Below are 25,745 nucleotides of genomic sequence, written 5' to 3' on the forward strand. Positions count from 1 at the left end.
GGACCATCTGCCCAGGGGTGGTGCTGCCTTAATACCAATCGTTAATCTAGAAAATACCCCAACAGACTTGCCAACCAATCAGAAAGAGACAATTTTTCAATTGAGGTCACCTCTTTCCAGATGACTCAAGTTTGTGTCAAACTGAAAACAAACAAATAAACAAACAAACAAACAAAAAAACCTAACCAACACACTCCTTCTCTACTTTAACCACTTAGAAATCTGTACACTTATATATTATTTCTACTATGAAAATGTTTTCCTGGTTCTCATTTTCTGTATTTCCTTGTCTCCTTGTGATAATCTCAAAAAAACTATAAGCTCGTAAGTTCTTTAATCCTACCTGAATAAATAAATGGCCTTAAGCAACATAATGAGGCCCTGCCTCAAAACAAAACATAGTGCTAAAGCTTAACTTCCCTAATTTTAAGTGTCAACAAACTTGCTTAATGAGCGGAACAGGGTAATTGTGGATAACTGCTGAAAATGGATCAGAAACCCACTGTCTTCCACACTGCCAGAATCCACGAGGATCTGAGTGGAAAGCCGAAGCTTCCTGCCAGCAGGCACATTTGTGAATCATCTTGTGTGTGGCTCCTACAGCCTGAGTCAAGCCTCATATGTCTGTCCTTTGCTATCCTCATAACTGCAAGAGAACCCAAGCCAGAACCATGTAGCTAAGCTAGCCCTGAATTCCAGTTCCACAGAACAAGTAAGATACTAAATATCTGTTGTTTGGGGCTTCTGTATTTTGGATAAAACATGGAAATAGGTACCTCTAGAACAGTACCCCAGTGATTCGTGGCTGCCAGCATGCGTCTGTTAGTCTTTTCCGGAAGACTCATGGAGTCTGCAACTGTGTAAGAGACATGGACTGAAACCTCTTTAGTTGTGTCCCCTGCAAACACTAGCAAGACACCTCGAAGAAACTGGGCGACAGAGGCAATTTTTCTCTCTAAAAGAATGATGTTTTTCTTAGTTGGATGTACCATAGTTGGTAGAGTACTTGCACGGTATACAGGAAGCCCTGTGTTCAATCCTCAGTACCACATAAACTACAAGTAAACCTGGTACTCGGGACGTACAGGCAGAAAAACCACAAATTCAAAGTTATTCTTGGATATAACTCTGTGACGGGTCACTGTGACCAGCACAGGCTACATGAAACACTGTCTCAAACAAAGGGGCTGGGGCTAACATCTCTTTTAAGAAGGCAGTTAGTTGTTTTGTTGTTGTTGTTGTTTTTCATAGCCCAGCTCTGCTATTTGCTAAGAACTGCCCTAATTTGGGAAGGGGGCTCTCTCTCTGACATTCGGTTACTTTATCAAGGGATCACAGCAGGGCCGGCTCAGGGATTTATTGCTAGCACAGCATGGGGGGGAAATACTTCATTTCCTCCTCCTGGCTGCGCACGGGGGAGGCTTCCACCCCTCTCCAGAGAGTGCCAACATCAGGCGGTACCTTCAGGAGGTGCCTCCCTGCCCCGGCCACACAGCACAGCAGCAAAGCGATCGGCAAGAGAGACTGTCAGAACACAAGCCTGCATGACGGACGCCTCCTAATCACGGCTCAGGTCACTGTTAGGCCTCTCTCCCTTTCTCATGACTGCGAATCTGCGCGCACACTCCGAAGTCACAGCCACCACAGGATCCGAGCCAACAAAAGTAGCTCTGGGCCTGGGCTCTGAAACCGGCTTGACGGACAGAAAAGGGACTCGTGACTGTCATTGGATTCTCCCAACCGTCCTCTCCTGCCTGGCGTCCTCTCTCTTCTTTCTCTGCTCCATAAAGCCGAAAGCAACTCAGGACCCTTTGGATACCTCTCTGCTAAACTCAATGGTCTACACAGCTAAGTAACAAGGTCTAAATCCAGGGGAGGGGGATATCAAACCAAATTCCGCCTCATTTTACAAAAGTTTAAGGATTAAGATTCTTCTTCACAACTCTCTCTCTTTTTTTTTTTCCAAAGCAGGGTTTCTCTGTGTAGCTATGGCTGTCCTGGATTTGCCTTGTAGACCAAGCTGCCCTCAAACTCACAGGGATCTGCTTGCCTCTGCCGCCCTGAGTGCTGGGAATAAAGGCGTGCACCACCAAGCCTGGCTAGAATAAGATTCTTTAAACCCTGGAAGCAGTTTTCAAACTCAGCCAACAATGACCAGACTGACATAACATCCCCTCCGTGTGACCTTCACCCCCTTCCTTTCATTTCCAGTTCATGGCCATCCTGGTTGCAAAGCTGCATTTCAGTCCTCAACTGATTCCCTGTATGTGTACTTAACTAACCGCAGGAAAACTTAAGAGGCTAGTGACCAGCTGGTGCCGAGACTTCTGACAAGAATGACAAGGTGAGGATATATGTGAACCTAAGTGTGGTATAACAAGCTTTCAGGGGCCATTTGCATTCATAACAACGCTGAGCCGTCAGCATAACTGAAAACAGGTTTTGAAAAGGAGCCCTTAGACTGCAGGAGCGAAGGGCATGTGCTCGTTTAATTATTTGTGAGGCTGTCGAGCCCTTAGTTTAAAGGTGGGAGGGACTCATTAGATGAGAAGGCCAGAGTGCAGGGTTCCAGTTGCGGGTACCCACGGAGCCCTTTCCAACCTCCCATGGCATCACTCACCTCCAATCTGAGTCGCTGAGAGATCATGCACAGTTCCACAGTCACAAATGCCATCCGATTTGACCCGTCTGGGTCTGCGAGGATGAAAGCTCGGCTGTAGAGCCTGGTGAGGAGACCCCGTGCGTTCTGGCCACTTTTGCCATAGCCCATCTAAAAAGAGAGAAAAGCACTGACCGTCTTCGCGAGCCATGCACCATCCGACCAGGGGAGACTGCTCAGGGACACAAAGAGAAAATCAGCGTGGCTCAGCGGCTCGGTGAGACTGTGTATGTGTGCGGGTGTTTCCAAAAATGTAAGAGCCTTTGGTATTTGTGCCGAAAAGGAGAAAGGAGACATACTGATCAGCCTGGCAGGGCTTCTCTGTGAGAGCAGGCCTGTTTGCTGCACTCTCAAGGGACTTTCTAGTCTTTGATGGAAAACTTTCCTTCTAAGGAATTGCAAAGAAGGCGCTGTTTCTCTTTCCTCCGCTGTCACTCAGCTTTTCACCAGTTCATCATTCTCTAGACTAAACCAAGTAAGATCATGCACTCCTATTCTACTACCCTTTTCTCACCATCTAAAACAAAACAAAACACCATTAAATTAAAACTGTATTCATACTCAGGTCTTTCAACGGCCACCTCTAACCTTTGACTTCCCACTTAAGAGAACGTTCATAGTAATTAATTAATAAAAACAAGAAAAAAAAAAGGTCTATACATGTCTGCATTTTACAAGTAGGAGATTTACAGTCTCAAATCTTCAAAGATTTTTCACCACAAAACTATAAAACGGGGAAGGTCAGAATGTATACATACACCCACAAAAAGGGATCAACTGATTTTAAGAGGCACTTGTAACTAAATTTTAAAACTAAGTTTTCCTTACTGGACGATAGCCTTAGTGCTGGGCAGCAGCGATGTCAACAAGAAAGCTGAAGACAATGATTACGTAATAATCAGGAATGAAGGACACCGTATAATAAAAGTACTTGTTTCATGCCCTCTCCAAGGAGCCCAGCCATTTACCTACCAAATTGATATCTGATACTTGTCCTGTGCAGTCAGCTCTCCCAGCACCGATGTAGTAACCACTGAAGTTCTGAAATGGAGGAGGGTCTGGAGCCTGTGTAATTGGAGAAGACTGGGTGGCTGTGGGGCCCAGGGTGGTTGAAAACCCATGATTTCCTGAACGTAAAAACAGAACAGGATATTTGAAAAACAGCAGGTTATCGCTCTTCTTGGCATCAATTAGAAGACAGTTTCAAGCTCCTAAAGAAAACAAACATTCACTATTGTCTCTCATCTTTAGCTGTGTTTGGTTTGGATTGGTTCATTTACTTCTTAAGACAGAGTCTCATTATGTAATTCAGGCTGGCTTGGAATGCAAAGATCTTTGTCTTTTTATATGCTGGGACTGTAGGTGTGTGCCACCACACCTAATGCTATGCATTTGCCTACATATAAAATAGAAAGTGAGAGATGGGAGCCTGTTTTAAGTCATAAATCAAAGCACAGTCATGCACTTGGACGAGTGATGTTTCCGAATAATAAGCAAGGCCTTTGCAGAACACTTTTTGCCCTCAGTTTCTCCTTACCAGCATTTCCTTGTCACCTTATCCACTTCATTTCTACTTTCCTACTCTAGTCAAGCAGACTAGGTACTTCTCCTAAGTCTAACCCCTGAGATGGACTTGCTTTCCCATTCTCTACAGACTTCCCAATGCCCTCCTTTCCACCCAACACTGTCCACCACTCCCTGTAGAGCTGATCCATCTCCATCATTCCTACATCACTTCCTCACTGAGGATGTCAGCTGGCTGTCACTATCCTGCTTTGGTCCTTAGCCTGGTAAGGCCTTTTATTAACACAGCTTAAATCATTGCACATTTGCTGTATATAAGTTTACCTCAATTGGTTATTCTAATTATGCATTTATGTATTTATAAACATATATTCCATACCAACTGTATGTATACACATATTTATTTATAACATATAAACACATATAAATATTGGGGGATGAAAAATAATATAGAGATTAAAAGGCAAAAGCCAGACATGAACTTCTTGGTTTGAAATCTAATTCTACCAGTTCTAGCGAAACGGATCTCCTAATCTAACTCTCTCTGACTTTCCCATCAATAAGAAGAGGCTAACATGCTTCCTAGTCTAGTTTTAAGTGGTAACTTTGTGAATACACATTAAAGAGTTAGAACAGTGCTTTGACATCCTTACAGCCGGACATTTCACATATACATTTGCTAGCATCAAAGGTCAGTGCCACAGGCCTTGATGGTCAGAAATGCTTAGAGAAGGAGATTGACCTCTTCTGAGGTTCCAGTACTTTGGAACTGAAAATTTAGAAATCAACAACTCCAACTGTAAACAGCCTGGCAGCAATGAGAATATTATTAAGAGACACTTGTGCCCCTCCCCATGGCTATTAGCTACTGAAACAATGGGGCCCAAGACATTGGAGTTTCCCCAGAAATCTCAAGCTCTAAAGAGGAAATGGGTGGGAACTTGCTGAGAGCCAGGGCTGGGACAGGAGCTAATCTTCTAGAAGGAGAGTTCATGTAGTTCTGACAGCTTGTCAAAGGATCTTGCAAGAGAGACTGGAACTAGGACCAGAAAGGCGAAGAGGATCAGATTTTGACCAGGTGGTATGGATATGGGTAACCAAGCAGTTACCCACACCACTTACCCTCTATTTAAAACTAAACCTCATGTGAGGAGGCTTTGGGTGGGGGGAGGGTCATTGACTTTCTTTTTCCCTCTTCCCACTGTAGCCTTATTGAATATAAATCTTTTTATGCTTTTCACTATGGCTTTGTCTCTGTAACAGGCCCATTAAGGATGAATAGCGAAGTATAGCTTGATAGTGTTTCAGGGCTCAGGCTTGTACCCTCACAACTCTGCTATTATAATGTCCACAAGCTTAAAAACAAGAACCCAGAAACTTGGAGAAGTGACTTAACTAAGACTTCATAAAGAACCTGTGATAAACCTGTTACCCAGACAACCTCAAAGCAGAATCAGATATGCCTGCAACTACATCTCAGGGGGAGTTTGATCCACACATGTCTCTTACACAGCATCAGAGATTACAGGGAAAAAAGCACTACTTTTGTTTTTGCTGCATTGCCTCCAACATCAAAATGCGATTCAAACTAAGGCCAACCTTCCAACATCAAAATGCGATACAAACTAAGGCCAAGCTTCACGTAGAAGGCAATCTCTTTGCAGTCCTGGTTTTTTGTTGTGTAAGATGGTATCAACATTAGAACTTCATAAGAATTTTGTGAAAATTAGATAGGAAAATAATATAGAGTTCTTATTAAACTATAACACCCCAACCACATGGGAGTCAAAAAACTCAGTAGCCACTGCTATGAGAATAGACTGTGGCTTCTAATAACCTCCCGCGTCTCCATCTTATTCTGTAATTTTAGGAGCCACGTTGAAGTCCTAAGGATGACTTCACTTCTAGTCATCCAGCAGTCTTCTCTGCCCACCCCTGCAACACAAAACCCTTGCTCCTCTGTATTTACAGAGAATTCAGAGTACCAAGACATGGCAAGAAACACACTGCAAAAATGAAGAGGCTACAAATGTGAAATTCTCCATCCCCTTTGCTACTTTTCATGATGCTAGCTCTCTCTCTCTCTCTCTCTCTCTCTCTCTCTCTCTCTCTCTCATTTGATCAGAACATTCAGGCTTCATCTCTCTTCTCTATTCAGTTAACAGCCATGTATCTTTGCTCTGAAACAGAGGTTCTCTCCAGGAACCAATGATAATACTATCTGGAAATGCAGCCTACATCACATTCAGAAACTAATCTTGCTTCTGGTGTCGTGACAAGGAAAACAAGCGATATCTTAACACCACAATTTCTATCTCCTCTCAGAAACTTGGGTGAAGTAAGATGACGTGGTATCATAATGAGGCCCACCTTGTTTATAGAACTTGACTGGCCCTGGTAGGGACTGGCTGTGAGAAACTGCCTTTATTGTTCTAGGGTGCTTTGTTTGGCTGGTTTGGTTGGTTTTCTACTTTACTCCCAGTAGAGGAGTATGCTAACCACCAGGCAGATAAAGGTTGAAAACAAAGGTGAACTTACTGGACTCAGAAGAACCTTGAACTATGAGTACATCAACAGAAAATCTAAGAGGATATGTGTATCTGTCTGTTATCTGGTTTTCTGAGGACAAAGGTAACTGTGATAAAAAGCTGGTATCATTGCAGAAAACACAAATAGTACAGTGGGAGGCAGCCTCTGTCTCAGGCTGTTCACAGGCAGCTGAAGCAGAAAGACACTATTTCTCCTCTTGGTCTACGTTGCCCAACAACGTAGACCCATCCTACAGTCCAGGAATGGCATCCAGAAGAGGCCAAGATGCTTGCCTTTTTGGTTTTCGATGGTCCCACTGGTGACGAACAAGAGGGTGAGAAGGGCCACTGTGATGACTGTCATTACTACCAGAAGGAAAATGAGGAACGTCTCCAAGGTGGAGAAGGTGCGCTTTGCCATTTCTCCTACGACAAAACAAAAATAAAAGGAGAAATACAGGAGGAAATGAAATTACAGATTCACAGGCACATACTTCAAGATGCTCAAGACTAAGTGATCATAGCTCTTCCATTTCAAGCATAGAACACTCTTCATTCTCACTCCATGTCCCAACTCCTTAGAAAACAAGGCCAATAAATATAAGTACTCTTTTTGAAAAGCCTACATATGGTTTCCAAATCTTTCTCAGCACAGTGATCCTGCTGGCAACCTTACCTATGATCTAACACTGGCACCGGAAGTAAAACCCATTTGCATTCCTTGGCTACACCACACTGCTTTTGCTTACAGCAATGGTACCATTTATGTGCACGGTCTAGCTGAGAGTGACTGATATACAGCACATGGCTTGTACTTTGCAGGAGGCTAGCTGGCTTAGAGCTATACTCTTTGTTTATGGACCAAGTAAAGAGATGGCTCAGTGGTTAGGAATACTGACTGCTCTTCCGGAAGACCCAGGTTTGATTATCAGCATCCACGTGAAGGCTCCCAACCATCTGCAACTCCTGTCTCAGGGGATCTGACACCCTCTTCAGGTTCTTGTGGGTGCTAGGCAGGCAAGCGGTATACGGGCATACATGCATGCAAAACAATCACACTTCTAAAATTAAGCCATTTATTTATTCACAAAGACGGGGTCTCTTCATGTAGGTCAGGCTGACCGCAAACTCACAGAGATCTGCTTGCCTCTGCCTCCTACGTGCTTGAATTAGAGGAGTGTACTGCTACACCCAGCTAAATTTATTTAAAATAATCATAATTTTAAAAAAGAAAGATGTTTCTTGAATTTTTTTTCTTGTCCAGCTGTAGGTGAAAAAGTCACTGTGTTACTGCTTAAAGCTTATTGTCTCTTTCTGCCTGAGGCAGAGAAGGAGATTGGTAGCTCAAACCAGGAATTAGTGAAAAATCTCTCTTTTGGTGATCAAAAAGATGTCAGATAGCCTGCAACACCTGTGTTACACAAAAGCCCTTCTTTGCCTTTTTCTTTCCAATGTTTTAGAAGAATCTACCAACACTCAGCATGATTCCAGGAGTTAGAATCCTATACCACAGCAATTCTCAAGCTGTGGGTCGCAACCCCTCTTGAGGGTCAAACAAATGACTATTTTTAGGGGTCATCTAAGACCATCAGCAAGCACAGATACTTACATTGCAAGTCCTGACAGTAGCAAAATTACACTTCCAAAGTACCAACGGTAATAATTTTATGGTTGGGGAATCACAACATGGGGAACTGTATTCATGGAGTGGGAAGGTTGAGGACCGCCGCTCTACGATGTAAGGGGAAGGAATGTAATCTGGTACTTTAAATAAAAACAAATTCTGGAGTTCTGTTATGAGGGCAGAATCTCTTGCCTTCTTACATGGAAACCTTAGGAAGCTTCCAGATACTCGACCTCAGATATACACTGATCACGTTAGCATCAATGTTGTAGGAGCCCATAAAATAAAAGGCCATGTGGTCTGTAATGCTTTTTGCATCCCCCGAAATTGGATTAAGTTCTCAAATGATAGTCTTCATCATTACATTTCCAAACAGCAAAAAACTGCACTCCTCTCTGGGCTTCAATGTTTGAGTGTTTCTATAAACCCAGCTGGGAACTTTTAGAGTAATTTTTCACTAGAAAAATTTGGGTTCGTAGCTGGGCTGCCCTGTCTGGCCTCAGTGGGAGAGGATGCACTTAGTCCTGCTGTTACTTGATGTACCAGCGTAGGTTGGTACCCAAGGAGGAGCCTCCCCTTCTCTGAGGAAAATGGGAGGAGGGAATGTGGCAAAGGAGTATGGGAGAAGGAGGAAGGGGCTTCAATCAGGCTGTGAAGTGAATAAGTAAATTAATGAAAACATGGATGGTTTGAAATATTTATTTTATATGTGTAAATGTTTTGCCTATGTGGTTGTATCTGCAACACACATGTACCTGGAGCCCAAGGAAGTCAAAGGTGAAATTCCTCCGAATGGGAATTAAGGATGGCTGTGCGCCACCATGCAGGTGCTCAAAACCAAGCATCGTTCCTCTCCAAGAGCAACAAGAGCTCTTCACAGATGAGCCATCTCTAGCTGGGACCTGTTTTCTTAACCTGTACTTTAGGAAACTCAAGCAGTCATGTGGAATTAAAATCCCAGGACTTGGCCTCAAAGCAAATGCTTCCTGGCTAAAATGCTGTCCATCTAAGACTTTCAAAATGACAAGATAGGTTAGATGCATTCGGTAGGGCTCAGACAAGGTTTTGTTTTGCTCTAACCTAGATGACAAGATAAACAATGTTGTCATCACATTCTCTGTTTGGATAGAATTTACACTTATAAAATCTGAAAGTTGACATTTATCCAAATGTAGTCCCCACATTATGGCAGTAAGTGCTGTCCTTCAGATACGCCAGGTCCTCTGTGCCTGCTAATCCCTGCCCATTAGCCTAATCTATCTAAATCACTTCCTGATTTGTGTAAGCACTGGATTTTGCAATATCTCGGCTAGAAGTGAAAAATCAACATAAAGGCAGAAACTTCTGAACTGGATAGACATCAGAAAAGACAAAGATGGTAATACTTTTTTTTTTTTTTTAATTGGGGAGCTGTCCTCTCTTTTTGCTGTGACTATCATCACCCTCAACACCAATGGTAGGACAACCTCAGATCTAGGACAAGATAATTCTGTCTGGGCCTTCCTCCCAGTTCCCTTCATCAGTCTCGAGAATCAGGAAATACACCTAAAATGTGCCTCTGAGTATCTGATCTCATAAGGGCATTTGCCTGTCACTAGCTGTTATTTCAGTCATGGACTTTAAGCTCATTATATTTAATACTTCCTTAAAACTTTTAGTTCTAGGTGCCTTTTTCTAAGCCAAAAATGAGGAACAATGGGGCATCTCAATTCTAGATCATCAAAATGAAGACTGTGTATATAAATGTCATCACAGCATGTCTATGAAACACAGATAACACGTGTGTGTGTGTGTGTGTGTGTGTGTGTGTGTGTGCATGTGTGACAGTGTTGGTTTTACACTATCAACCCTCTATACAAACCAAGAACTCATTTGATTTAACCTCTTACTTGGACTTGAGCAGTCAACCTCATATGCTTCCCGACTCTGTCTGCCAGGATTTCTGCTAAGACATTACCATTCTTTTATTTTCTCCATTAATTTATTTATTTAATAACTTTACAGCCTAATAGAAACCTCCTCCCTCCTCTCCTAGCAGTCCCATTCCTCATGTCTCTCTCTCTCTGCCTCCTCCCCTTCTCTTTTAAAGCCATTTTAGATGACTTTACCACACACACACCCCTTTCAGGAAATCCAACTTTGTATTGGCACTGTTTATTTTTAACACTAATGAATAAAATCTCAAATCAAACATTAAGACAGATGTCCTGTTTATTCCCCCCCCATGCAAATATATTATGGGGCACTGCATCTCTCACTGTATCTTAGATGATTCTAGATTTCATAATGGCTCACTCAATCAGTCCGAATCCACCAAGCTTAGCTATTTGTCATATCTCTGCAACACAAAGATCTGTTTTTCAAGGAGAAAACAATGAAAAAACTTAACAATTTAACACAAATGGGCTTCCAAGAGGTGAAACTCCCAGATTTTATCCTGGTCTTAGACACTAAGATGAGCTACGATTCCTTTTCCATCTCTCTCCATTAAAAAAAGAAAGAAAGAAAGAAAGAAAGAAAGAAAGAAAGAAAGAAAGAAAGAAAGAAAGAAAGAAAGAAAGAAAGAAAAGAAAGGAAATCATTCTTACCTGATTCTTTGAATCAAAGCAGTGTTCTCCTCCTGGGAGAACAAATGGTTATTCAGAATCTTGTTCCCTGTCCCTTGCAGGTTGCCAGGCTGATTCCTCAACGTGTTTCCAAATCTACTGAGAAAAGATTCCATAGTCAAGTCCGGGAGCATTAAAGTTCTCATTAGCATACCTGCAGCCAAGCAGAAGGACGTGACTAAAGTACATTGATTAAAGAAAGCTTACATGCACTCTCCTGTGCCGGCCTGCTATTGGAGACCGACAATGCAGAAGGCCTGTTAGACTGAAGGTCATTTCAATCTTAATGTAACTCTTCCAGTATGACAAGTTCTGTGGCAGGCCTGCAACCCAGATTGTTAAAAATATTTATACGCTATATTTATATCCAACCTGTGATCTGGAAGACAATGAATGCTGTTGGACTGGGTGTGGACTATGAGAACCACTGAGCAATACTTATACCCATTTCAGGATGGATAAAGGAGTGATGTTAACTTTTGGGTTTGCAGACCCTTGTGGTAAAATGTAAAGTCCAAATGATATAAGAATGTGACTCACAAATAATGTAAACACTTATAATTATGTTGGAGGCAAGGCACCGACATGCACAGCAAGCTTTAGAGACCAGTCTGAGCTATGCTGCGAGAGACTGCCTTAAAATAATGACCAGGATGACAGTATTATAGATCGATTGTGCCGAGAGGCTTCAAGGACACTAAAGCATCACTACGTAATAAGTTGTCTCAAGTTTGCAATAGCACGGGATAAAAGACCAAACGGACGTGAGAATACACAGCAAACAGTCCGAATAATTATCTGGTGATTAAGGGTGGCTTGCCACCCTGTATCCCCATTGTACAGAAGAAAGGAAGGTTTTTCTTCTTCTTGGAGACTGTGTTCTATGCAAGTGTGGAGCAAGGCAAGGCTTACAAAAGCCAAAGACATCAGAAATGGGCCCACCCTCCTGACCCTCCAGGGATCAGCCTTCAGGCTGTCTAATTTTCAGCTGAGTTAGAAATGACAGCAGTCTCTAAAATTACAAGTAAATGCCTTTAGACATTAAGCGGTGAGTATTAACGCTGTTGTGATACTGCAAAAGGAAACAGCTTAATTCATGGTAGCAAATGAGAGTGGGTTGTTCTTTTTGTTTGTTTGGTTGGTTGGTTGGTTTTGTTTTGTTTCAGACAGGGCTTCTCTGTGTAGCCTTGGCTGTCTTGAATGTTAAAGAGCTAGCTGGTCTCAAACTCACAGAGATCCACCTGCCTCTGCTTCACCCAAATGCTGGGATTACAGGGGTGCGCGCGCCATGGAGCCCAGCTAACAAGGGGCTTTTTAATTAGTGTATTTAGGTTAAAATTCTTAAAGGTGATAGACCTAGATACCACAAGGCAGAGAGGGAGGGGAGTTGTGAATTCTCAGGAGATACAGAAAAAGGGACTACAGAAGCATGTTTGCAAAGAGCCCTGCCCTTGAGACATGTGCTTTCTGGTTACTTTAGGATGCTCTTTCCTCTGTATTTGAGACCTGAGAGATGGCATATAACTGACCCAGCATGACTCATATTGTTACGAGTATGGGGGGCCCCTGGGATGGAGTTTTCTGACAGCCGGCAGGGCGGGCTCAAGCCTAGAGGGCAAAGAAGCCTCAGAATTCCGACTGTTGGTAACTGTTAGTGCTCAGATCTTAGAGAGGAACGATCCAGCACAAAGTAACGTAGAAGAAAACATGGAGAAGAAGACTATGGTCTTCTTCTAAAAGACCCTCGTTCTTAAACCATTAGCTGATAATCATTAGCATCACAAATTTCTTTTTTTTTTAAGAAAAATTATTTATTTATATTGGTTGGTCAGTGTGTGTGTGTGTATATATATATACACACATGAACACAGGTGCCACAGAAGAGAATGCCGTATCCCCTAGATTTGGAATTACAGGTGAGCAGCCTAATGAGCTTGCTGGGAACTGAACTCAAGTCCTTTGGAAGAGCAGTAAATACTCCTAACAACTGAACCATCAATCTAGGTTCCATATTTTCTTAATATATTACTTATCGCAATCACTCTGAGCCTTAAAAGTCATGATGCTTACTTCATATACTCTACATTAGCACTCACAGCCTTTTATTCTTTTATTCTTAGAATAATTCAAAATTGAATGACTTTAAGAAAACGTGTTTTGGCAGGTATCTGTATTGTCTTTTTTTTTTATCATTTCTTGCTCAAGAAACCAAAATATCCTTGGAGAGGCGGTTGCTCTGGGTTCAGAAACAGAAATTACATGAACCAAATCTCTACTATTCTATATGAATTCAAGAAAGTTATCAAGATTATAAAAAGTGTGTCAAAAAGAACTAAAAACTTTGCTACTAATCAAAGATTGAGAACGAGATAGTTTTAAAAATACCTGCACAATGGGATAAAACAAGTATGTCTGTGTCTATATGCTCATGAAGGTGGTTAGCATTTTCATCTCGTATGATTTTAAACATTTTGTGATTAACACATTATGTCCTTATTTATGAAGTGCAATGTGTCATTTCAATCCATGCGTACTAATCAAATCAGGACAACTACTTCTACCTTTTGTCGTTCTGTGTGGAGTCCTATGATCATCACACATAACAAATTATTGTAACCCATAGCTTTCCCTCATGGTGTTTATAGATTCAGAAATATATTTCCACAAAGCCATCATTTTTGAAAAAAAAAAAAAAACCCTAAGGAACTAATTCTCCTTTCTAATAATCAGTAGTAAAAAGGGGGTGGATTCAGAAATTGAAAATCTACTCCATTTTTTTTTTATACAAATCCACCCTGGAAGAGTCAAATAATTGACGAAAGACATTTTCTCACCAACTAATGAGTGGGGATGGCATGAAAAGGACTCAACAAAGAGATTTGGCAAGTCCATGGGTGATGTTCAAAACTTACTCTCAAGAATTTTTACCATTACGTTAAACATAGATTAGATGAGGCTGTTAAATCTGACTGTTTTACAGAAAACACGAAGAGACAAGTGAATGGGTGATGGGACCAATATGCTGAGTCAGCAAGACAAACCTGGGCTGTGCGCTCTAGCTGGTTTATATAAATGCAGAAGAGGAGAAAGTAGGGTGAACAGGAGCAGAAGGAATGTAAGGGGCTCTGAGAGAGAAGAGCAGGAATGCCTGGACAGTAGCAGGGGGGAAAGGAAAAGAAAGATAGCACAGAGAAAGAACCCAAAGAATCAGAGCAACATTGGATGCTCTGAGCCCCAGGCTGACATCATTTGAAATCTGATGGAGAGAAAGTGGATTTGTGTTTTCCCCAAAGTTCTGAGACAACTGGGGAAATCTAACTACTATCTAGGCATTAGATAGGCTATTAAAGAAATTCTTGTTAAAATATTACTGTGGTTATGTTTTTGAAAATATTTTGTTGTAGTTGTCCTGAAATACATTTTGAAATAGAATTTTTTAAGTTAAAAGAAAAAAAAAAACCAAAAAATTTAAAAAAAAGCATTATTTGGATGGATGGGAGGATGGGTTATAGATGGAGGAGTGGATGGATGGATGGATGGGTGGATGGATTGGTGAGTGGATGGATGGAGGGGTGGATGGATTGGTGAGTGGATGGATGGAGGGGTGGATGGATGGATGGATGGATGCATGGATGGATGGAGGGATGGATGCATGGATGGATGGTGGATGTGTGAATGGATGGTGGACCTCCACCAGCCTATACTGCCAACGTTAGGACCTGCCTGTCAGGGCACCGGCATAAGACTTAGAATCATGATAGACCCACTTAAAAAGACACAGGGACTGCAACATGCATCTTACTGCTTTGCCTCATGGCAACATGGATCTGCTGGCAGCTTCCTGGCTGCTTCCTCGTTCCACATCTCTGGCCCACATGGTCTGTCTCTGCACAGCTAAACTCTAAAGCTTATTCTGAGTTCTATAGCTCAGCCTCACCTCTTGGTCTATGCAGGGACTCTGAGTGTTATCTTAGGCTTATGAAATTCTTTTCTATCTAGGCTTCCAGGAAGTGTCTCTGCTACGACCCACTAAGAACCTGTCCAAGCCACACTTGGCAAAATGTCTACATTCTAAGCAGTGAATTCTGTGTATGCCAAATGGTGTCTGCGAACATTTGGCAGAAGCTGTGTGTATATGTGAGTTCAACGTAGGTGTTTCTGTATGTGCTGGAAGGTGTGTGTGGGTGTGTGGGTGTTCGTGTATAAGTGTGAATGTGAAGGCAGGGACCAAGCTTGTATGTCATTCCTCAGAAATCATCTGCTTTGTGGTTTTGAGGCAGGGTCTCTTACTGGGACTTGAGGCTCACTGATTGGGCTAAGTTGGCTGTCCAGCAAGCCCTCGTGATCTCCCTGTCTCAACACCCCTAACAATGGGATTACAAGTACCCAGCACACAGCATGATGCCTAGCTTTAAGTGGGTGTTGGGAATCTCACATAGGTCCTCCTGCTTACAAATAGCATGCATTTTACCAACTGAGCCACCTCCTCCCAACACTCCCGAGTGATCTTTAAAATGTAAAGTGATGAACAGTTTTATACAATAAGTTTTCATAAAAGAAACTAATTTTAAATACACAGTGGATGGACCGACATTGTGGTATATTACCATCTCACAGGTATTGCACAAGAATGGGAAAATGCTTTGAAACCCAAGACATTATAGGCTAACTGTAGACTCACTTTTTTTACTCATCTCAGTTTAGCCTTGATGTGGAAAAGAAATCTTTTCGGTTGCAATCTGGGTTTTGGATGTCTCATTTAAGGCTCTATTCATCCTACTGTGAGTCTGGGATCACAGCTGGGAACATTCTACCACGCACTGGGACGTTCAAGTACCCAAGCAAAGATCTAGCGACAACCACAGGGCCGGGGAGCAGAAGGCATAGAACATGGAAGGACACATTACTCATCACCTTTTAAAATTCACCAAGCCCGTGTACCCCTCAGAAGGTAGCAGTAGTTGTTAGGCAGCCTTTAACCTTGCCAAAAGAATGAGAAAAACTACCAGTGTTGTTGGAGAGTTTCTCTTCCCAGCTGACTCCAGGCCTGCCCTGAATGCAAAGGAAAATAACTGAGGCCACTGAGGGCGTGGTAAGGGCTGGGGCATGAATCTGAAGGTTAATATTGGTTTCTTTAATCACCCTGAGATTTATTTTTCCTTTTTAGAAAATAAGAACATATCTTGTTAAAACTTCATGGGGATAATACATTTTTTAAAGTTCTTTGCTATTTCATAACCAGATGTCAGTTGCTGAGTTCTGAGAATGCCTAAGAGTGGTACATTTTGTACACTTAAGCCCCAATGGAATAGTTATCTTTTCTTGGCCCACGTCTTAGGTTCCAAAGATCTCCCTATCAAGTCTTGATAAGCTGCCCAGTGAGAAGAGATAAAATTGGAACTGCAAAACCACCATTCCTGCACTTGTGATCAGCACTGGGGAACTGTGTAACCTTTTCCAGGGTGTTTGGGAATTATTCTCTGGTGATTTATCCTTTCCCAAAACAACAGATAAGAATTTATTTCATCTTGTCAGTGACAAATGTGACATGTTTGCCATACAAGATTATAAAGGCAGATTGGAAGAAAACAGGCAACAGCTGCATTTATCATCATTTCAGAGACAGGGTAACAATATCTTTTCATATAATTCTTGGCCACCACATAAATCACAGAAGCTTGGCATCTCCTGCCTAGCCTGTGGCCTTATGGGAAAAGCACCACGCTATCTTTTGATAGAACCTGAAAAGGGGAGATTCAAAGAATAGCCTGGCAGTATCCAGAACTGGCCAGACTCAAACAATACCTTGTCTAAGAGACAAAACAGATGGGGGGTAGAGGTCGGGGCTGAAAGGAGGTTGGTGGAAGGTGTGTTGTCTTCCATGTATTGAACAAAAAAAAGACCCGAGGATGAGATCCCCCTGGTGAGACTCATTCACTTCCCTGATTGGAGCACACCCATCCACACCCATACACAGAGAGTCCCCCATTAGATTCAAGCAAAAGGTAATGGGAGCCTAAAACAGTCTGAATATGCCCCTTTTTTATAACTGTGACCACCTAATTAAATCCCAACTTGAGGGATTTAATTTGGCTCTGGGTATGAGGGTACAGTATCTTAGCAAGGAAGTCATGGTGGCAGGAAGAACTGGAATAAGCAGCAGAGAGAGAGAGAGAGAGATAAATGCCAGCACTCATCCAGCCAGTTCCTTTTTCTCCTTTGTTCAGTTTGGACTCCAGTCCATGGCATGATGCCACCTACTCAGGGCGGGTCATCCCTCCCAAGCTAATCTTCAGAAAGTTTCTTGTAGACATACCCAAAGGTAACCCTCACTAATGCCCTCGGAATTTCTCCATCTAATCACGTTGACAATCAAAGTTAGTCATCACTGTTCATGAGCCACATATGATTTCGTACATTCTCTCTTGCTGTGACTGCTCCTCTACGTTCCAAGGACAGCCCCTGTAAGACCCTTGGATCAGGGGGGGAAATATTCTTGCTTATATGTGTCTCCTAGAGAGACCATGCCTACAAGAGGACTTAGCTCGGCAGATTTGTCATGGATTTGGGATAGTGATAAGGACAAGGTAACATCTAAAATGCCAAGGCTCAAGAGGTATAGATACTGAAAGTAGAGTTTATCTGACACTTGTCTGCCACTAAGCTCCTTTGCTAGCCAGAAACTGAGGTGGACCTTGACTCTGGAGTGGCTGAGATTAGAGATGGAGTCTCCTACTTAAGTTGGATTCCCTCAGAGTTTAAGGACCATAAATCAGTCTACGAGCAAAAGTCAGAGCAGGGAAACCAGACAGGAATGGGAAGCCTGAAGAAGCCAAAGACAGGATCTATCTCCAGGGTCAGGTGTTGGAGTCAAGATGGGGGAAGGGAAGGTCCAAGCTAAAGCTTATGAAGCACAAAGCCTGAGGTGCGGAGGTTCACTCCCAAGTCTCCTCCACACCATGCAAAGTCTGTTTTATAGGTCAGTAGATTAGAGATTTGTCAAGGGTTGGGCTGGTTTACCAAACCGAAATGAGAGGCAATATTTAAAACAGTGACAGCCCATTGAGACCTTGTAAAGCCAATACAAAAAAAGAGTCACCTTAAAAAAATATCATTGTGAAATAAAGTTAGTTGAACTCTTAGTACATGCCAGGCAATGTTCCAAGAACGGTATACAAATTGACTCATTTAGTGGTTCCAATAGCTCTGTGAGGATAGCATTATTCTTATGCTCAATTTATATTTAATCAAAAACCAACAAAACAAGCAAGAAAAAAAAAACACCACAGTGAAGATAAACAACTGAAGGTCATACAGTCAAACTACATTCAAAGGACAAGATTATTTGTCCTTGGCCCTCTTGTGAGCTCTCAGTTTCACTATGCAACCTGAGCATGTACCTTTTGCTATTAATAGATATGAGATTCTCAAAGTAAATAAGCTAATGCATATAGTTCAATTCAACCTCCAAAGCTACTTGTAAGAAGAAATCAGGGAATGGGAGCTGAAGAGATGGCTCATTAAGAGCACTGGCTGATCTTCCAGAGGACCCAGGTTCAATTCCCAGCACCCACATGGCAGCTCACAACTGTCTGTAACTCCTGCTTCAGGGGATCTGACATCTACCTACAGACATACATGCAGGCAAAACACCAATGTGCATAAAATTTTAAATAGATAGATAGATAGACAGACGGACAGATAGATGAAGAAATCAAACATTTAGACTCTGGGGTTCTAAGAAGAGGCAAAGATTCTGAGGTCATCTCAGCCATACACTTAGCCAAGAGGCAAATGGCTCTTTTTGCCTGTGGTCACTGTGGAAACTTACCGAACTCACTCATATCTGGTTTTCCACTTCCTCATGAGCATATGGCAAAGCGCTGCGTTCCCCTCTGGTAGTTACAGGCCAGTGGACTGCAGGTGTCAGTGGCATGTCACTTCGAGACTGAAGTGAATGTCACTGAGGCTTTTGAGAGAAGGCATGAGTTCTGCCTGGTCTCTTTCTACACCACTGTGAGCCCAGTTGTCAAGCATCCTAGACACCAGGCCCCAGATTGAAGAATCAAGCCTCAGTGATCCACCAGACAAGGTGTACACTTCTCATCATAAGAAACAAACATTTAGACATTACGCACTAAGGTTTAGAGGTTTGGTACAACAGCAAACCTCTTGTATTGACAATTGATGAAGATGATTCCTCGGCTTTAGCTCTACTGTACCTTTCTAATTGTTATCCCATTCACACACCTCAAACCAAATGGTAATTCCTTCATTTCAAAGGGTATCAAAATCTCTCTAGCTCAGTGAAAAATTTTATGAAATCTCAACTTTAAGACATAATTAAGAATAGGAAGTAAATATAGAAGGCCTATAGCTCACAGAAATTCATAGAAAAAAAAGATCATGATTCTATCGCCTAGGAGAGGCTCTGGGGCTTAATCAGATCATGTGACCTTTGATTTGCTTATGTCTAGCCAAGCATTTTTAAAAATTCGTTATTAATTACACTTTATTTACTTTGTATCTCCCCTGTGGTTCCTCCCTTCTTCCGTCCCAATCCCTCCCTTCCTTCACCCTCTGCATGCATGCCCCTCCCCAAGTCCACTGGTAGGGGAGGTCTTCTTTTCCTCCCTTCTGATCCTAGTCAAATATGTCTCATCAGGAGTGGCTGCATTGTCTTCTTCTGTGGCCTGGTAATGCTGCTTCCCCCTCAGAAAGAGCAGGCCAATCAGCACATGTCAGAGACAGTTCCTGTTCCTGTTACAATGGAACCCACTTGGATACTGAACTGCCATGGGCTACATCTGTGCAGGGGTCTTAGGTTATCTCCATGCATGGTCCTTGGTTGGAGTATCAGTCTCAGGAAAGACCCCTGTGCTCAGATTTTTTTGGTTCTGTTGCTCTCCTTGTGGAGTGTCTGTCCCCTCCAGATCTTACTGTTTCCCACTTCTTTCCTAAGATTCCCTGCACTCTGCCCAAAGGTTGCTCAAAAGTCTCAGCATCTGCATTGATAGTCTGCAGGGCAGAGCCTTTCAGAGGTCCTCTGTGTCAGGCTCCTGACTTGTTCCCTCTTTTCTCCTTCTTCTGATTCCATCCTCTTTGCCTTTCTGGTTAGGAATTGAGCATTTTAGCAAGAGTCCTACCTCTTGATTAGTTTCTTTATGTGTACAGATTTTAGTAGGTTTATCCTATATTATATGTCTATATAAGTGAGTATATACCGTGTGTGTCTTTCTGCTTCTGGGATAGCTCACTCAGGATGATCTTTTCCAGATCACACCATTTACCTGCAAATTTCATGATTTCCTTGTTTTCTTTTTATTGCTGAGTAATATTCAATTGTGTAGATATACCACAATTTCTGTATCCATTCCTCCACTAAGGGGCATCTGGGATGTTTCCAACTTCTGGCTATTATAAATAAAACTGCTACTAACTTGGTTGAGCAAATGTCCTTATTGTGTACTTGAGCCTCTTGTGGGTATATGCCTAGAAGTGGTATAGCTAGATCTTGAGGAAGTGCCAGATTGATTTCCAGAGTGATTGTACAAGTTTACATTCCCACCAGCAGTGGAGGAGGGTTCCCCTTTCTCCACAACCTCTCCAGCATGTGTTGTCACTTGAGTTTTTGATATTAGCCATTCTAATGGGTGTAAGGTGAAATCTTAGGGTCATTTTGATTTTCATTTCCCTTATGACTAAGGACGTTGAACATTTCTTTAAGTGTTTCTCTGCCATTTGATAGTCCTCTAGTGAGAATTCTCTGTTTAGCTCTGTACTCCATTTTTTAATTGGATTACTTGATTTGTTGCTGTTTAACTTCTTGAGTTCTTTATATATACTGGATATTAGTCCTCTGTCAGATGTAGGGTTGGTGAAGATCCTTTCCCAATCTGTATAGCCAAGCACTTTTATTCCAATCATAGACAATTTGTTCAATCAGTATTTAGGGAAGTAGGTGTCAGTAGCAAAAGAGAAAGCTGAAAGAGACTCAGATTGACTCAGCCTGGAACTTTACCCAGTGGCTGGAGTGACAATTCATGCTTTGTTTGGTTGTTTTGGTTTTTGTTTCTCTTTTTTTAAGACAGGGTTTCTCTGTGTAGCCCTGGCTGTCCTGGAACTCACTCTGTAAACTCGGCCAGCCCCAAACTCAGAGATGTGCCTTCCTCTGCCTCCTGAGTGCTGGGATTAAAGGTGTGTGCTAATTCATGTCATTTTTAACAAGCTCTGAGATACCCACACAGTGAAACACATTCCTTCCCAACCTACACCCCACTTTGGGATTTAAAAGAAAGAAGTAAGCATTTGAAAGCTACTTAAATATAAATACACAGCGGCAGAGATAGCTACACTCATATATTTCCAGGTGCTAAAAATGTTTGTTAAGGAGAGATTTGGGGAACAGCTTGTCCTTTTCACTGCATTTAACATATTACATTTTTCCCCTGTAATAATCACATACTACTTTTGTCAGACAAAAGTAAACTTTTCAGGGATGAACTGAGATATTTCTCAAGGAGGCTGGTGAAATGGACTCTCCTTATAAGGCCAGCAGCTAATGCATTATGGTGCATACACAACCATCTCAGCACTGATAAAATCAGTTCCTGATTCTCCGGAATCATTAAGACTGGGTTCACCTCGGATTACATCATAGTTGAATGCCTTAGTCAGGGGGTTACCTGTTTAGGGCTTTGGGAAGTAAATTGAGTCAGAGCTAATGGACCAAAGATCTACATGTTTAGTTCACTTTGATAATCAGAGAACAGGCTTAGCCATCTGTCACGCCAGGGTGAAGCTAAAGCTTAGTTGCACCATGATCATAACAAATTCTTCCAAATTGGATAATTATACTGGTATTTACATACAGGATATGATAAATCTAGTTTGCCAGTAGCTGTTAACAAGTTGCCAAGCCTGTTGATTTTGCAAATGAATATATGGAGCTGAAGAAGTGATCCAACACCAGAATATTTTCCATTCCTGTGTGTCAGTTGGAGGGTTGATAAATTCAAATTTCTAACGACTGGTTCAGTGTCAGCTCTGCCCGGTCAGAGCAGATGCCGGAGGAAACAATGGGCAGGTTGGCATTCCTGCTGAGTGCCAACATCCTGGTTGAGTTTCTCTTAGGAGATGTGGGATTTGCAATGGTAGAGGGGAGGCTTCATGAAAGACTCAACCACTGAGACAAAAGCTTTATAGAGGGAAGAGTGAAAACTGTTGTAACCTGCTTAAACACTATATCCCCTCCATTGAGACCCACTTTTAGTTCTTAGCATAACTGAGGCTCCTTTGTTTACACCTGCTGTGGCCTTTTGCATATTAGAAGCCATTTTACCTCCCAGTCCCCATCTCGAGTATGAGGTAAAATTAAGCTCAAGTTCCCAGGCTCTATGTGCCTGAGAATGGGATACGATTCAATAGTTCAATGCTTGCTACTTCAAGGGAAGGCGCAAAAGTGTAGTCAGAGGCCAGATCATAAGAGACCCACTGTGTATGCGGCCCAGTGAGATAGAAAGATTTCTTAAAGAGCTTTCTCCCTGCAGACAAAATAGACACACAGAAGATATCATGCTTGGTTAAACATATTATTGGGCTAGAGAGATGGCTCCGCTGGTAAGGGCGAGGCTCACAACCAAAGCCTAATATTATCTAGGATCATATCTAATTTGAAAATGCTCAGTGAAGGCATTATGAAAGAGGTAGAAGTCAAACTGGACTTTGAAGGACAAAGATGATTTCACAGGGAGGAAATATAAGGGTAGACCTTAGACTGTCCACAGGCATCAAAACACAAAACAAAGAACCCTACAAAACACAACAAAAAAATTATACTGATGTGATCTGGCTAAGCCGGACCTGCAGTTCTCAATCTCTTTCAGTTTTTTAATAAAAAAAAAAAAAAGTGTCCACATGACACTATCATATTCACACCCTAGAAGACTGCCAGAGTAAAGACAGGATGTGGACATTAGGTCTGGGTGCCAGCTTTGTGACTATATTACCACCCTCTCTTGCCCACAACCCTTTGTGATACTACATCTAAGACTCACTGACACCATTCTGGCTAGGCAAGCAGGTAGGCTAACTGTAAATCTTCACTTCTTCCTCCTCTTCCCCAAATCCATTCCCCCACGCTCATCCCCAGCTCTGTAGCAGACCACCTGATGTGGCCTCCCCTCCATCGTGCCCCATCTCCTCCAGTGGATCACACAGATCACCCCCTCCAAACTTACTCCCACAACTCCCTGCTTTGTCCCAGCCCCCAGCTTCAGCATGCCTTGCTTAGGAAGCCACAGGCCACGCTGACCATGGAAGCAGGTAGCCTAACTTCAGATCTTCCATACTTCTTCTTCTCCTCTAAATCCACCTCTCCCAGTCTTGGTCCCATCTCTGTAGCAGGCCACAGAGCTGTCTCCTTTCCTCTCTGACCCCCTTCTCCAATGGATAAGGCAGATCTTCTCTGCCAACCTTCTACCCTTCCTTATCCTATTCTCTCAGCCCCCAACTCCAGCAAGTGTTCCCCGAGAACACACCAGCCAAGCCTGCCAGAGAAGCTAGCCTGTCATCCCAGTGAAGATGGCAAGTGAGCTTCTGATCTTCACTCTCCCTCCTCTCCTCCATAGTCAATGCCCCAGTCTCAGTCCCAGCTCTGCAGCAGACCACCTGTTTGGAGTCTTCTCACACTCTTACCCCATTTACAGAGGACTAAGCAGATCCTGGGGAACACCCTGCTGTCCTCCCTCCTGTGGAACCCCTCAGCCCCACCCCAGCCTATCCCCATTCCTAAGTGTCAGCTCCTAATACCTAGAAAAACATCTTACCTACAACCCCCATTGGTCACACCTAGCCTGATCCCAGAAGAATTTTCTACCAGACAACACAGAGCCACCATACCCTCCTAAGAACTGGAGGGGGCAACAGAAACCAAGGGACAAAACACACACCCAACAAAGACAAGACCAGATATTGGCACATAGAATTACAATCATCCCAAACACAGATACCTAGGAGCCAGCATAAAACACAATCAATAACAGCCACGACAATATGTCTCCATCAAAGCCTAGCAACCCTACACAGGAAGCCCTGAGAATTGCAACAAAGCTGAAGCACAAGACAAAGACCTTCTAATAGCCTTTATGAATATGACAGAGGTCCTTAAAAAGAAAATTAATAAATCCCTTAAGGAAATCTATGAAAACACAAACCAACAGTGCAAGAAAATGAATAAAACAGTTAAAGACCTGGGAGTAGAAACAGAATTAATAGCCTTTATGAATATGAAAATTGAATATGAATATGGATATGAAAAACATAGGAATTCCAACAGGAAACTCAGCAGCAAGCTTCATCAACATCCTCATCTTGTGTTCACAAGAGATGGAAGAGAGACTCTCAGGCACTGAAGACACAATAGAAGAAATGGATCCCTCAGGCAAAGAAAATGTTAGCTCTAAAAGACTCCTAGCACAAAACATCCAGGAAATCTGGGACACTATGAAAAGACCAAACTAAGAATAAAAGGACTAGAGGAAGAAGGAACTCAGCTCAAAGTCACAGAAAATATTTTTAACTAAATCATAAGGGAAAAAAATGTCCCTAACCTAAACAAGGAGATGTCTATCAAGGTACAAGAAACATCCATAGCATCAAATAGACTGGACAAGAACAGAAATTCCCCTCATCACATAATAAGCACCAAATACACTGTATCTAAGACTCACTGATGCAATCCCATTGGGAAGCTAACTGTAAATCTTCACCTCTTCCTCCTCTTTTCCAAATTCATTCCCCCATTCAAAGAAAGAATGTTAGAAACTGTAAGGGAAAAATATAAAGGCAGACCCATTAGAATAACATATGACTTATTAATGGAAACTAAAAGCCAGAAGTGCCTGGACAGATGTGCTGTGGAATCTAAGAAACCATAGATGTCAGCCCACAATAATATTCTTAGCAAAACTTTCAATCACAATTGGTGGAGAATATTAGACATTCCATGATAAAACCAAATCAAAGCAATATTTATCTATGAATCTGGCCTTACAATGCCACTAGAAGATAAATTCCAATCTAAAGAGGTTAACCACACCCAAGAAAACACAAGGAATAAATAATCCATAATTAAATAAATCAATAAATAAATAATCAAGAGGGAACACACATACACACCACTGCCACCGCCACCACCACCAGCAGCAACATTAGCAGCAGCAGCAGCAAAATAAGAGGAATCAACAAACACCACTCTTCTGCAAATGGTGCTGCTCGCCTTTAATCCTTTTAATCGAAGCACTTGGGATGCAGAGACAGGAGGATTACTGAGTCTGGGACCAGCCTAGTCTGAGACAGAGCTAAACAGAGAAACTCCATACAAAATAGATAGATAGATAGATAGATAGATAGATAGATAGATAGATAGATAGATAGAATTACTGCTTATTGATATCTCTCAACACCAATGATCTGAATTCCTCTATCAAAGACACAGACTAACAGAATGGATGCAAAAGCCCATCCTTCTCCTGCACTTAACATCACAATTTAACATCACAGATAGATACCACCTCAGAAGAAAAGAGGATGAAAAAGATAGTCCAAGCTAATAGACCTAAGAAGAACGCTGCTATATCCATTTTAATATCTGACAAAACAGAATTCAAACCAAAACTAATCAGAAGAGATAGGGAAGGACACTACATTCTTATCAAAGGAAAAAAATCTATCAAGAGGACATTATAATTCCGAACATCTATGCACCAGACACAAGGGCACCGAGTTCATAAAAGAAACACTAC

The 25,745-nt window shown here is 42.2% G+C and overlaps 1 protein-coding gene across 5 annotated transcripts in view; it reads right to left on the reverse strand.

Moving 5' to 3' along the window:
- Asah2 (N-acylsphingosine amidohydrolase 2) overlaps positions 1 to 25,745 on the reverse strand; it is a 94,342-nt gene that overhangs the window by 54,162 nt on the left and 14,435 nt on the right. For 4 of the 5 annotated variants that reach the window (XM_060388359.1, XM_060388362.1, XM_060388364.1 and 1 more), the window contains 4 exons: positions 10,924 to 11,037; positions 7,006 to 7,137; positions 3,632 to 3,786; positions 2,621 to 2,770 (listed from right to left, as the gene is read on the reverse strand). In XM_060388359.1, coding sequence (XP_060244342.1) covers positions 2,621 to 2,770; positions 3,632 to 3,786; positions 7,006 to 7,132 — 432 coding nt within the window. In that variant the 5' untranslated portion in view covers positions 7,133 to 7,137; positions 10,924 to 11,037. Of the gene's footprint in view, positions 1 to 2,620; positions 2,771 to 3,631; positions 3,787 to 7,005; positions 7,138 to 10,923; positions 11,041 to 25,745 lie in introns of all 5 variants that reach the window. The other variant, XM_060388363.1, reaches the window with a different exon arrangement.

The sequence above is a fragment of the Meriones unguiculatus genome, chromosome 1 (assembly GCF_030254825.1).
Source record: "Meriones unguiculatus strain TT.TT164.6M chromosome 1, Bangor_MerUng_6.1, whole genome shotgun sequence".
In the NCBI taxonomy this organism is placed as follows: Eukaryota; Metazoa; Chordata; class Mammalia; order Rodentia; family Muridae; genus Meriones; species Meriones unguiculatus.